At 39.5% G+C, this 14,642-nt stretch overlaps 1 protein-coding gene across 1 annotated transcript in view; it reads right to left on the reverse strand.

Annotated features, from left to right (window-relative positions):
* agap3 (ArfGAP with GTPase domain, ankyrin repeat and PH domain 3) overlaps positions 1 to 14,636 on the reverse strand; it is a 146,413-nt gene extending 131,777 nt beyond the window's left edge. The window contains exon 1 of the mRNA XM_014029945.1: positions 14,197 to 14,636. Within this exon, the coding sequence (XP_013885399.1) occupies positions 14,197 to 14,569 (373 nt within the window). The 5' untranslated portion in view covers positions 14,570 to 14,636. The remainder of the gene's footprint in view (positions 1 to 14,196) is intronic.
* Between the last annotated feature and the right edge of the window lie 6 nt (positions 14,637 to 14,642).

The following is a 14,642-nucleotide window of genomic DNA, read 5'->3' on the forward strand; positions in this document are numbered from 1 at the left end:
AAAAGAGACAATTAACCATCCAAACTCTGTCACACCTAGAGTCACACAGAAGAGCTCCAGAAGGTTTCAAACTGAGAACTCTGGTCTCAGATCATCTGCTGCACACAGTTCTGATCACTTATTATCAATAACAGTTTTATTGATAATTATCATGAGTCCTTAACTAGAATGTAGTTAGGCAATTAAATATCCATGTATGTGTAAATTTATTACCATAATTGCGGGTGAGTCGCGTAAATTTATGTTTTTATAAAACAAGTACCCCCCCTCGCAAAGACCAATTTCCTAGGGGAAACACTGTAGATGTTGATTTATTAAATGTTATTGAGCTAAGTGTGAGTCTAAGAAAAACATACTGTATCCTGTTCACATTATGACTATATTTAGAACTTAGTTTCACTTCTTCACAAAGCAAATATACATTTCAGAAAAGCCCCTCATCTTCCAGTCTTCCTCCAAGTGGTGGCATCATGCTATAGCATGTAGAACCTGTACCAAAGAACAGAACTGGTTTTTATATAATCCATTGGCAAATGCTGAAAAATGTTATACTTTTGTTTCCACGTTTAAATTTCAGTATTTCACTTCTCTTTTCCAATTTTGATCTAATTTGGGGAAATAAATAAATAAAATCACTGAATTTTGTGTTTATTTCACACCACATTCTAAGTTTTAGAAACTAATCTTTTAATCTTTTTAGCTTTTTAATATTTTTTGCTTTGTTTTGTTTTGTTTTTTTTTTGTTTGTTTGTTTTTGTTTTTCTAAGAGGAGCCTTTCTTAAAGTCTTCCAAGCTTTTGGACCCAAATGGGAGCAGTAACGGTTTTCCAAAAGGGGCTGTAGCACATGCAGTTCACATTCTGCACCACATGACATCAGTCCTGGGTCATGGCCAGAGGGAATCGGTGTTGGAACAACTTCAGCATATTCCAGTTGGAGGAAAACAGGAAACAGGAGTATAAACAGTAAATTCGGGGGTCACACTGCACTTCCCTTTGCAATTTTCCCATAGAATAAAAGATCGCTTCACAACAAACCCCCACTCCTTGGAGTTTATCTATGATTCACATAACAAGAGAGCTAAATCTAACAGCTGAGCCATACTTAATCTGAGTAACAGATGCTTCAACACAGACAAACAGTGTTTTTGAACTACTTTATCAAAACCAACTGTGCACTGCAACTTTTTTTTCCCCTGATTGAAGCAAAATATACAATCACATAGGTTTCCCCCAAAGGCAGCAACGTTAACTGGGGGGAAAAAAAATACTTGGCTTGCTGCCTGACTTGGCAAACAGAGAACACAAGGCCAGAGGACGTGTCGAAACAACATCAAAACAATGACATTTCCTGAAAGAATGTAGGATCTGGGTGATAATGCATAACTAGCACATGTTAAACACGCTGCTCTGACAAGGAGGCAAACCACAAAAAACGCTGTGCTGAAAACTATGCTCAGGTCAAAGAAAATAGAGAGCAGGTCGGGGTTTTCTATTTACAGTCTAGTGTGGAAGCACAAGTCACTCATCCACTACTATGAATACATCAGGTGACATACCGAGGGTAGTAATGTGGAAAAGGCCTTCCTAGCTTCCAAATACATGTACCTGGCACACGAGTTTAAAAGACAGGAAGTTATTCTCACAAAAAGAACGTTTAAAAAACATTTTAGAATGTTTTTACTTGCTGTATGTGAAAACCTCCACTAGCCTCATGTGCAGGGGGACATATGCAAAATCCACTTTTTTAGCCATTAAATACATTTTGTTGGGTACTTGAAAATTTCAATTTAGTCTCTCCCAGTGTCTTTCCCATATTCTCCCATATTTTTCAACCTGTTCAGTTTTCTCTATTTTCTATGACGTTTTATAAAAGATTTCTTCACAGTATTTGCAATAGAACTTCTAAATAAAGTCTGGACTTACCAACTACAACTTTGTAATCTTCATTCTCCTCTCTTTCTGGATCAGACTCTGGCTCCAACGTGTAAGGCTGAATGGACATGTCTGACATTGTTGAGGTCTCTTAATTCATTTGAAAATAAAAAAAAGTTTCTGTATCGCTATAAAGTCGTAAATCCCTCTACCAAACAATGGACCACTCTGGAAGCTGGAAGGGGGCGGGTTGTGAAGCGCCTTGTTTGGTTTTAAAGAGACAGCCTCAAAACGAGCTGATCCGAGACACACCTCAGAAAAAAGGTGAAAGAGAGGCTGTGGAGTTTCAATAGGAAGGAACTCAGACCAAAGCATACAGTTTCATTTTATATAGACCCCAAARGAATGATTTTAATGTGAAAAAGAAGGATTTAAAAGCACTATAAGTCTTCTTTATCACAAAGAAGTTGTCCTTGAAAAGTGACTGATGGAGAAAAGTGGTAAATACAGTATCTGGGATTTAGAATGATTTTTAACAGCCCTGTGACATTTAAATAACTAACTTAAATTAGCAACAATGTATCCATTCATAGGGTCACTAACTGTGAACCACCCTTGCTTTATCAAGCTAATTCTTTTAGAAAACCAATAACCCCTTTTACAAGACATATCCGCGATCATGTCGCCAAGCCCTGCCTGGCTAAATGCCGATCCGTTCATTCATAAAACAAAGAATAAGCCGGCCACATCCCGCCCTCAAGTGGGGCATTCACAAATCGTTTTACATAGCGGGAAGTTTGGAGGCGTGGAAAAAAAACAGCTACGATTACGCATTGCTTACGTATTTCACGTGGGACCGCTGACGTGAGTGTAAACAGTAGTAAACATGGCGACGCTAGCGGCTACCCTGGTGGTTCTGCGAATGCTTTTGCTATATAAATATGATGATGTAAATATACAAATGGCGATGCACACAGAGCAGATAATTAATTCACCAGATAATTTAGAGGTGCTCTGTCTGACTTTTTTTCCCCCCCAGACCGGGACCAGACTGTCTGACGGGTGAAATAAAGATAAAATTAATAAAATGGTTAAAATGGCTTGCTTTATTTACTAAAGAGCAAACGTTGCGCACAGCAGATAATTAATTCACCAGATAATTTAGAGAAGGTTTTGCCACTCCAGCAGCTGTGAGCTGAGGGACTTTTTTCCCCCCTGAGCTCAGGGAGCTGCTGTCTCATCACATCCATAAGTTTTCCAATCCGCTCCAGCAGATCACCGTCCTTCACTGTGAAGTTCTTATCTCCTCCTCAGCACGCAGGGAAAGGAGAACACGGGTCTCGGCATCACCCCAGTTAACGCAGCGAAAATAAACGAGTGCGCACACGGAAAAAGTCAGGTGCGGTACAACAGTGTGCTATTAGAAAATGTTATTTGTACTTTTGAATACTTGAGTACTTTTAAATGCATGTACTTTTGAATACTTAAGTATTTTCAAAAGTAAGTACTTTAGTACTTTAACTTGAATAGATTTTTGATGGTGTAACTTTTACTTTTAGTTGAGTAGATTTGACCCTGAGTATCAATACTTTTACTCAAGTACTAGAGTTGAGTACTTTGTCCACCACTGATTGGGTGGCAAAAAAAAATTTTTCTACTAAAGCACATGACAGCCAAAACAAAAACTACTAAAGCAGATCTGCTTTTGCTGATTCAGCTTCTGCTTGAATTCTTGCCATAACTCCTCRCTGATCCCCCAATAAAAAGAGATATGAATCCCACTACAATTGAATTTCCTCCTTTAAGATGGTCACAGATAACCCGTTTCTATTCTAGGGACACTTCATTCTTCTTCCATGATCCTCCCTACCATCCCCAACCTGGATGAGGCCAGAATCTTCCCACAGTTAGTCACGGGATTGCTGGCAAGCTATAGGGACTTGGAGGCATATGCGCCTTTCCATCTGTTGCTCACTCTCTGCTTCCCAAAACCCTTCCTCTGTCAGCAGCCATCTGCTTCCAGCCCTACCCCACTGGCAGGAAACATGAGCATTTCCAACATAGGACATGGCTCATGCACAAACTGGAAAAAAGAGCCTCTGGCAGAATAAATTAACCACCATCTTAGCCTTAAAAAGAATCAAAATAGTATTAAAAGAAGAKTATTCCTTTTCTTTTAAGATCACAAGACCATCTGACCTTAGCTCTAAGAACCAGAGACACCAAACAAGATTGATTAATGCAATTTTACAGCTACTAAAATAAAGCACACCATGGAAAACAAACAAACGTAGTATATTAAAAATATCACATTATGATTATTTATTATCAACAAGTCATTATAAGCAATAATTGTGTCTAAAAATAATTTCATTATACAGTAAACCCAAAATTTCAAAGCCTGAACTGAGTTGCAAGAAAAAATATCAACGTTTTGCTTCAAAATAACTTTTTTAATTATGGATTGATCAGCAGAATGGTGGCAAGTTATTTAAATCTGATTCAACACATTGTTTCTTCATTTTGGCCAAATCCCAGTTCCTACATTTTGGTTTTAACAGAGATAATGTGCCCTTTTCCTTTGGGAAATAAGAAATAATTGATCATGATCCCCAGAGAACCTGATCAATTAACTTAAAATGACCCCCTGCTCCTGCATACTCAAGACAAATTGAGAACCTTATTCCTACAAAACAGAGGCAGAATGGCAAAGCCGTGAGGAAAACGATTTTCTGTTCTTTTTATTTTTCTCTAAATCTATTAAAGCTGATTCATTCTGAACAAAATAAAGCACAAAATTTCAACAGTGTTGTCCTTCAATAAAGCATTCGATCAAAACTAACAATGTCAGATAATGCCAGAGGAGAAACAGCCCTCTATTTTCAATTTATGAAAGATTAGGATGAGAGTACTCTAAATTTCCCTGACCAGCTTTCCTCTGCATTCAGAACACAGAAACAAAAAATAGCTGTCCATCAACAGGAGAGAGAGCTCCTTTGTTCCCAAGCACAATGAAGGACATTCTGCTGTGGAGGATAGCGTCACACTTAATGAGCCAATGCTGTGGTGTAACAGAAGAGAGGACAGCAGGGCCGATACAGAAACAGCACTCTGACCCTGAAGACCCTCCCAGACTAGCAGACATTGCATCTGTTTACAGCTCAAGAGTTCAGCTCATCTCTGCTGACCTGCGGTCAAGAGTCAGGTGTCGTGTTCAAACGAATTTCAGTAGAGCTGCAACTATAGGAGTCTGAGGTTGGAGATGGAAAATCTAGGAAAATCTCCAAACGAAGGCTCTTCTGACAGAGAGAGGGATGTGCAAATCTGTCAGGGGGAAAAGTCTGTTACTATGATATGTGACRCACATCATAGAGGTGGTTCTGTTGCAGATACTACAGGAAGAGGAAACAGGAAGAAGCTCAGGTTTAATAGGTCTCAATTTGTGCTACTGACTTGGGAAGTTTTATGACTTGAATGCAGTAGGCCACATCTGACAGAAATATTGACGTTTCCACTGACCTCTGAGACCAGAGTTAAAGTCAAACAGATTGTCCAACTTACGAGAACTGGATCAAACTTTCATCAAAAACAGATTCAGACTAAATCATTCAATGCGAGTCTGTATTTTCTATTAAATGTGTGATTCTTGAGTTGTCATGTCAAACTGACCCCAGTTAAAACAACCTTAGCAGAATTTCAAATGTTTCAAAGCAAAATAACACATCCTAATTTGTATTTTCAGTAGGCAATAATGGCCATAACTTTGGTTTTAGTTAAAACAAATGTAGACTTTTTTGGAAAATGTTTTTATTCACCATAGTGGTTGTTGCTAATGAAACCATTAAAGTGAGTCTGTAGTGTTTAGCTTCTGCTCTGTATCATCGTTAGGAGTTTCAAGTAGAGTGAATTTGCATAAGTAAATAAAGTACAAAAACTGCTCGTTTGATTTTCAATTTGAAGTGAAGCCAATACAAATCAGATATCTTTATTTGTCTTTCTTGGTTGCGAATCAATTAGGAAGTGACCAGTACAAGAACTTGGAACAACCAAGGCTGAGAAAGATGCTTCCAGTTTATCTCAATTGCTACAAAGTGAATAGGTTTTGTCTGTCCGTCTGTTTTCTTCAGCTTATCCAGGGTCGGGTCACGGGGGCAGCAGCCAAAGCAGAGAGACCCAGACTTCCCTCTCCCCAGCCACTTGGGCCAGCTTGTCAGGGAGAATCCCAAGGCATTCCTAGGCCAGCCGAGAAACATAGCCCCTCCAGCGTGACCTGGTTCTTCCTCTGGGCCTCCTCCCAGTGGGACGTGCCCGAAACACCTCACCAGGGAGGCGATCAGGAGGCATCCTAACCAGATGCCCGAGCCACCTYAACTGGCTCCTCTCGACATGGAGGAGCTGCGGCTCTACTCTGAGTCCCTACTGGATGACTGAACTTCTCATTCTATCTCTAAGGGAGAGCCCAGACACCCTGCGAAGGAAACTCATTTTGGCCTCTTGTATTCGWGATCTCGTTCTTTTGGTCACTACCCAAATCTTGTGACCATAGATGTGGATAGGAACATAGACCGACCGGTAAACGGAGAGCTTTGTCTTCTGGCTTAGCTCCCACTTCACCACGACAGACCGGTATAGCGCTYGCATCACTGCAGATGCAGCACCAATTCGCCTGTCAATCTCCCACTCCATTCTTCYCTCATTAGTGAACAAGACCCTGAGATACTTAAACTCCTCCACTTGGGGCAGGACCTCCTCCCCGACCCGGAGAAGGCAACCTACCCTATTCCGGCTCAAGACCATGGTCTCAGATTTGGAGGCACTGATCCTCATCCTGGCCGCTTCACACTCTGCTGCGAACCGCTCCAGTGAGAGCTGATCATGATCTGATGAAGCCAATTAGAACACATCATCCACAAAAAGCAGAGATGTGATCCTAAGGTCACAAAAACAGATCTCCTCAACACCTTGGCTGCACCTAGAAATTCTGTCCATAAATAGGTTTCGTGTCTGGAGGAAATGACCCTAAAAACAAACCCATGACCCAATATTAGCTTAGCTCAACTTGGGTGTTAAAAATAAATGTACAAAACTAACTCAATTCTGATCCATTTAAAACCTGAGCTTTGGCTTAGTTTAATAGTGATAAGCACCTTGTTATTTCAGAACAAAGAGTGAAAAGTCCCCTTTAAGAGGTTTCTTGATTATTGCGATACTATAAGTGTAAAACAATCATAAATATGTCTACACCTCTTGTTTAACATTCAGATTAAGCTTGATAATTGGAGTCACCAATCTTATAAACTGACATTTGCCTGTCAGAGACTCAGTTGCCATGGCAAATAATGAATCTACCCTGCACGTTAGCAGATTTCACTCAACAAATTATATTTCTTTAATTAAATGGGTTTTTTTCCAGTGTCTAAATGTTTAATTGTTTGTGTTGAGGCACTTTGTCAACTCCTAAACATTAGTTAAAGATTGGAATATGACTCTACAATGATAGGTTGTAACTCAGGTCTTTTTATTAAAATATCACCTTCATTTCCCATCTTTTGCATTGTGGCCACATTGGGTAACAACTATGCATATTAATTTAAAAAATAAATTCAGATATTCACTTCAAAGGATTAAAATAAGGTACTACGAAATTGTCACTTAATGCCATGGTGAATTGTAGTATCAGGGCTCCTTTGATGGTAACCTTTTTTATATTACCCTCATGCACATTTGGGATGTGTTACACTTCTAAAAAGGGCAGTTTTCAATTTCAAGAAGAACAAAATAAAAGTACAAGACTGCACTGTTGATTTGTTATTCCATCTCTGAGACAAACCTTGTGAAATAGTTCAGCAGGGCATAGTATGAATCACTGCCAGGAAGTCTTATCTCTTAGGATATGTGCTGCTTTCTCTGCTTTGAAAGTAAAGTCATTGTATATTACTTTTTTACATGAAATGATCTTGTTTGTCCAAGCCACTGACAACTGGTCTATAAATCCTTCAAGGAAACAAATATAAGACACCTTATCTCACAAGCTGAAGCAATGTTGTTTACTGTGACCAGGCGACTAGACACTCAAAAAGAGGTGATTCGTTAACACTTCATTTGTAGCTTCAAAATAGACTAAAGGCAACATAATTTTGCAAAAATTTATTTTTTGCACAAAAAGAATGATTTTTTTCCTTTTATGCACATACACACAACATAAAGTTATAAAAAATAATGATGTATCTTTGCAACAAGCTGCTTGTAATAAAATGCCTTAAGGTATAATTAAATCTGGGCTCGCTGCTAATTTGTCTGGTAGACAACACACAAGTTAATGACTTAAATGAAGTGCCTTTTGTTGCTCGAATGATTCATATTTTTCTGTTAGGTGGCACGTGAAATGAAAGAAAGGATTCCTGTCAAAGCTGTAAGAACGACCGTAAAGAAAATGAATCATGTCCAAAAATAAAAATAAAAAAGGACACATAACTGAATTATTTTTTAATTACAACAAATTTTGACTTAATGCTCCATCAAAATAAAAAAAGAAGCAAGGGTATAAAAGTGGTGTTTTTTTATTTTGTGGAATTCAAATCCATCATTTGCCAAAAGAAGCACAAATTTATTTTATTCTAACGTAAGATTATAATGAATGCAGATATTGCTAATTACAAGTTTGTCAAGCTATGAATAAAGAGGGATCAAAGTCCATCTTCTGTACACACGCAGCTCGTTTGACTTGAATACAAATGATTTATTATTTTAACTGAATAATTTAATTTCAAAGATGATTAATTTTAATTTGGAGTGTGTACTGTTTGATTTACGCTGTTTGTATGATTCAAGGATGAAAGAAAAGATTACAGTTAGGTTTGATCTCCTCAGTACTCCACAGATGTATTTACCCACGACTTTACTCAGGCACAAGATCTACAACAATAAATACTGACTGAGCAACTCTATAAACACCACGATGCCACGTTAACAGCCATTTTACATTGATGGAACGTGTCAAAGACACAGCTGGTGGTTGTGACTGACATTTCGAAATCCACTCACATTCACAGATACAGTTTTGAAATATAATGAGYGCATTATCTTTCACTTGCCAGCAGCAGCCTTCTCCTAAAATGGCCTACAGCCTAGTTTATTAAATACAATTCAAGCCTCTCAACCACTCAGGATCCAAACTTTAAACAGTGCAATTTCTCTGCAACCCAACCCTGAATTCACATGAACATCATTTATTCATCAGAACATTATTCACTGTTCATTTTATAAGTCCTAAACTACAGAAAACGAAGGTTTATGGTATAGAAAATTATGTTAATGGAAATATTTGAGAGTTAAATCTTAGTTATGTTCAGAAACGAAATCCAGCTTTACCAGAATTGCAGTTATAAATTATAATTTACCGCTTGTTATGAGCAGATGAGGACTGATGCTTGTGTTGTCTTTAGGAAACGAGAGGCAGTGTGTACCAGAGAGCCACTTAGGTGCCACACAACGCCACGGGGAGTTCTAAGGCTTGTGCTCGTTGTATCGCTCCGTGTCATCCCTATTGCTAGTCGAACACACAATGTCCCATTGTGCAGGCCTATTAGTCTTGTCTTGAAATCCCGAGCACCCCTCTTGAGTAGCAAAGGATTTGGGTGACTGCCTTTGGTCCGTCAGCTGGAAACATGAATGTCAGTGTCAGCTTTAGCAGCTTTATGAAATAACGGGTATTACCCACTCAAGATATAAGATAACATTGCAGCAGTGAAATGCCATAAGAGTACTTAAAGAAATCTTGAGAAAATACACAAGTCAGTGTCCTCAGATGACAACCAGCTCCAGAGAAAGTGCAATGCCACCTTGAGGCTGGAAAAAAATGGAAGGAATTTGAAATTTTACATATCCTCTATATCTGAGCCATTTTTTGCACAGTCAGCAAACGCTGTCTTGACACAGCTATCAATATCCTACAAAATAAGCAAAAAATAGGAATATAAATTAAAGTGACTGCTACAACTGGTTTTAAATACAATATATATATATATATATATATATATATATACACATATACATACTGTATATAGATTATAATCAAGGGTGGAAATCACCAGCTTTGTCACAGTGCAATATTACATCAGTTTGGATGATACAATGTTTCTCGATACCACAAAGACTGCCATGATACACGTTTGATTCAATTAAACTCACAAGTCTGCAATTGTGATTCACAAGCTCAGGTTCTTCTTCCATGAAGCAGCTCTGTTGTCCTCCATCCATATTTTCAGTTACAGGCTGATTCATTTCTACCTTCTCCTCTCTGTCAACGCTCTCTGGTTTCATTTAAAAGAGCCAATCGTCAGATATTGTCCAAGATTAACCTTCAGGGTGGATATAACTCGCTAGCAGCCTCGCACCGAGGACCTATCCACGTCATCATTTACCCAGAATGCTTTGCGTGTAAATAAAAGGACTCCGTCCGTGTAATATACTTTTAGTTTAAAAATGATAAAAACTAAACAGCCTACAGTATTTTACAGTCTTTATTTTACAGTTAAAATACATGTTTAKTAAATAAAGCCTARTGTTACAACTAATCGAGGATCCCTTTAAAGCTTGCCAAGACACTCAAGACCTATTTGGGGRAAAAAGAAATTAAAATTCAATAAAGAAAATTGTTACAACACCACTCATTGGGCCGCATCATAAAACAGAGACTGAACACAACATTGAGAGTTTAACATTTAGAACTAGTCCTTGTGGTGATCTTCCTCAAGCATCCACGTATGTCCTAAATCCAGATCCTCACAGGTGARGTGAGTGAGGCCAACCAGCCAGAGCCAAGTTGTTGCAGCGCCACGATTTTACTGCTGACCATGTATTGTACKCCTATATCAAATCATACTGTGAGGTACACGGCTATAAGTGACTTAAACATCCCGGTCCATTAGGTTTTTGTTGCACTCTAATGCACAAATATGCTTGTGCATCACAAACCGGGGTCTCCATTAGCCCATCATGTTCTGACCTTGTCTGGTAGAGTGACCCCGTGCTCAATTCAAGGGCAAACTATTCTTCCCCATTTGCTTTTAAATGTAACATTTGGCTTGGTTTGGCTAAACCACTTAACCTGATCAATCAAATTTCACCCAGATCTTATCAGAACCTATTTGCAGTGTAACATTTGAACTCTTCACCTATTACGCCCACATTCCTGTGCTACCATTTTGCTTGAGGATTTTCTGAACTCGTAGTGAATTTCGTGCTTGCCTGATTAACCAGTTTCCATCTTCTGATTACAAAAATATGTTTTTTTAAGCCTGAAGAGCAAAAACAACCTGTTCTCACTCGTTATTTGATCATGCAAAATGAAATGACTCACGGAAAACCACGGGCACCCCAAATAGCGCCTGTTAACAAAAAGAGACAAAAAGAACAGGACAGATGTGTCACGGCCTCGTAAAAGAAAAGGTTTCATTAATCAACAAAACAAGAGGGAGACCTTAGTTTCATCGGGAATTCATTTCGCAGGGGGGTGTTATTTCTATTCACTCTTTCTTCGGTTAAATGCATGAGCCACTGGTTCCTTAGCAACAGTCTCTGCAATGATGCAAGATTGAARAGGAACAGATCTGCAGTTCCACAGCACAGGTGAAGACAAGTCAGTCAAGGTCTGCTCTTCAAAGCCTCTCAAAGTTATGGTTAATAGGGAAAGCACATCTCATTTAACAGGATGAAAAAGTGCAGACATATTCATCCGACTGCAGACAGGTTTTATCGCAGGGATTCAAACATCTTTTGTGCTTTTCGACACACCGTCTAGGCTTAGATAACAATTTGACTGCTCTGCTTTATGCTTGTAAAGCAAAGCGCACATTAAACATGTTAGAAATAAAATAAATATGTTAGTTTGTGTTTTGGCTTGGATGTGCCAAGTCATTTTAGGAGGTTCTTGRATGCAGCAAGAAATCATCCAATATTTTAACGCGGTACACGTGATTATCAGACTATAAAAGCACATTTCTAAGCTTCTCTTTGCGTTCAATAATAAAACAGAGAAAGCAACTGTGCAAAACATCACATCGAGACAGAGTTAGTGATGTTTGATAATGCCAATTTTCTTTCCGATACTGATACCAAGWAAAATGTGGCTGGTATCGGTGATACTGATCCGATACTGACACTTTGTGATGACAAACATAAGGTGTCTGGTAAATCTTAAAAAGTAGCGTTTTTTTAAATAATACATGACATAGTAATTTATTTAATTTAAAAGTCTTTCCAACCCTAACTTTACATTTCTTTAGCACAATTTTAAATTCATATTCTAAAGAAATAATAAAAAAATTTGAACAGTGAATAAAAGTGAGAAAAAGTATTTTAAAAGTTGTTACTTTGTATATTTTGTAGAATTGTTTGTGGGTTTGCAAGAAGGGCCCTGTCCAGAGCTAATGCTGTTTGGGGGGCCATGGCATGAAAATGTTTGGGAATCCCTCATCTAGAATCTAATTACAGACTGTCAGACAAAAYAGATTTTATGTTAAAATGACTTGCCATACACCTAGACTGAGTGACTGACTGAGCACGTGCCACTGTGCTTATGCATTATCCAAGCGGAAGAAAATTAGTTCCCTCCAACCACATATGATTTAGACAAGATTTGAACAGTTTAGTCATTTTCCACTATTTTCCTGTTAATGATATACATTATGTGAAATAACTAAAGTATCAAAGTATCAATATTTTGATTTTAGTATCGATTCTATAACATAAAGTTCTCATATCGGTAGTATCGATATTTCAGTATCGATCTGCACATCACCACCAACACAATGTCGTCTTTGGGAACAATGAGTAGCTACAACCTCCCTCAGATGTGACTCAATAATTCTGAATTTGTTGGCTACTTGACTGTGTACATTTACGCCACCTCAAATCTACAGCAGCAAATGTACACTTGTGCTTTTATAGATTGCTTGTGGGTTTTATGCAAAACAGTGTGAATTCTCAACAAACAAAAAAGAAAGAAAAAAAACACACACAAGCCTGAGAGAGAACCGACAACCAAAGTTGAGCTTAGCGCCACAAAATTGGGCAGTTTCAAAACCTTCAGACAGAGGAATAACACAATCTGCTTTAGTTTTCCTTCGGGTCAAATCATTTGCTCGCTTGAGGGAGATGAAACAAATAAACTAAGTGAACAACTGACCTTTTTATGTTTTCAAAAAGAGCACGTCTGAGACACACACGAATCACAAAAGGCACTGGTGTCGCCCCGTCAAGGGAAGTGTTTTCAAAAAAATTAAAGAAATTTCATTCCTTAAAAGGCTGACGAGAGACACTCAGCCCTCACAGTTTATTTGTTACCATTTTCCTAGACACCGGTGCTTTAGCGTTTGTCATGACCATTTTGCAGTCAATTCAAATATAATAGAATTGCACTTGTTTTAACTGATAAGTATGGYCTCTGCATTTCCTGTAATTCAATGATAAATCTGTTCGACTGCATTGAGTTCAATTTAAACAGCATCTTGAGTTCAAACTCTGATGCAGAAGCGGAGCTGCTTTAATTATCTCCGAGACCTTTGGCAGCCCGGTTCTGATGGACGTTGAAGTCACAACAACAACAGGGCTGCATGACACACGAGAAAGCGCTACCATAATTGAGCACGTCTGCATGTGGCAGTGCATCATCTCCAGCTGACATAACGCTGCTCCTCTGAGGTCTGGATTGCAGTCGCTGTTATCATTCCCTGGACGTTTGGCACCATGTTGGGAGCGCAGGTGAGATGAAGAGCACGGTCGGCGGAGTGGTGGGTTCACTGTTGGAGGTGCATCAGTATATCCACACTCTGCTGTTGCCTCTCTGTCTGTCTATGTGTGTGTGTGTTTGCTGTTTCTGCATTGTTAAAACCAATCAATACTTTCAGGACCACGTTTCACATTTGCCAAGCTTGTTTTCCACTATCTAAAGCAAAAATCTCCCACTCATTCCAGGTCAGATGGAGCAGAAGCAGACCCCATTAAGCATCAGTTAATTTTCAGGGCACTGATTATAATTGTTTCTTTTTGGGAGTGTGTTATTGTTCACACTGACTGACTGGACTGACTGCAGGGATGGGTGCAGATCGATCCCTGAACAGGAACTACTGTACGTGAGATTGGCTAAGCCCCCCATCCTCCAAGTGGGATTGTTGACAGTGGGCTGTGCGTAAAATGACAATGTTACCAATAAAGATAAAAGTGGGGGAGGAAAGAGGACCCCCAAACCCATTCCCATCAATGGCTGAAAGCATCAAACAAACAGAGAAATCCCCCCTCCGGGACCCTTCCTGTTTACTCACCTTCGATGGAGATTACGTGCTCCCTGATCTGGTTCTGCAGGGCCAGGTCATCGATGCGCTCGATCAGGTCGTAGATGGCGTAGATGTTCGGGTGGACGGACTCGAACCGGTGGATCTCTGCTCGAATGGCCGCTGAGTTGGACAGAACGAACTGCGAGCCGGCCGGACCGGACTGCGCAGACTGGCCCGAGACAGTCCCCGAGCCGAACTGGCCGGCTCCCGAGCTGGCGCCGGACGATCCGGATCCGAACTGGGACGGGATGGACTGGGGCACCGGGACGGGGACGGGCGCGGGGACCGTACCCGGAGTGGGCATGGCCGGCTGGGACTGCTGCGAGAGACCGGACACTGGGACGCCCGACTGGAAATTCATTCTTGGGGGGTGGGGGGGACTTGTTAATTTTTTTTTCTTGCTTTTCTCTTTTTTTTTTTTTTTCTTTTCTCTT

The sequence above is a fragment of the Austrofundulus limnaeus genome, unplaced genomic scaffold (assembly GCF_001266775.1).
Source record: "Austrofundulus limnaeus strain Quisiro unplaced genomic scaffold, Austrofundulus_limnaeus-1.0 Scaffold6, whole genome shotgun sequence".
Taxonomy (NCBI): domain Eukaryota; kingdom Metazoa; phylum Chordata; class Actinopteri; order Cyprinodontiformes; family Rivulidae; genus Austrofundulus; species Austrofundulus limnaeus.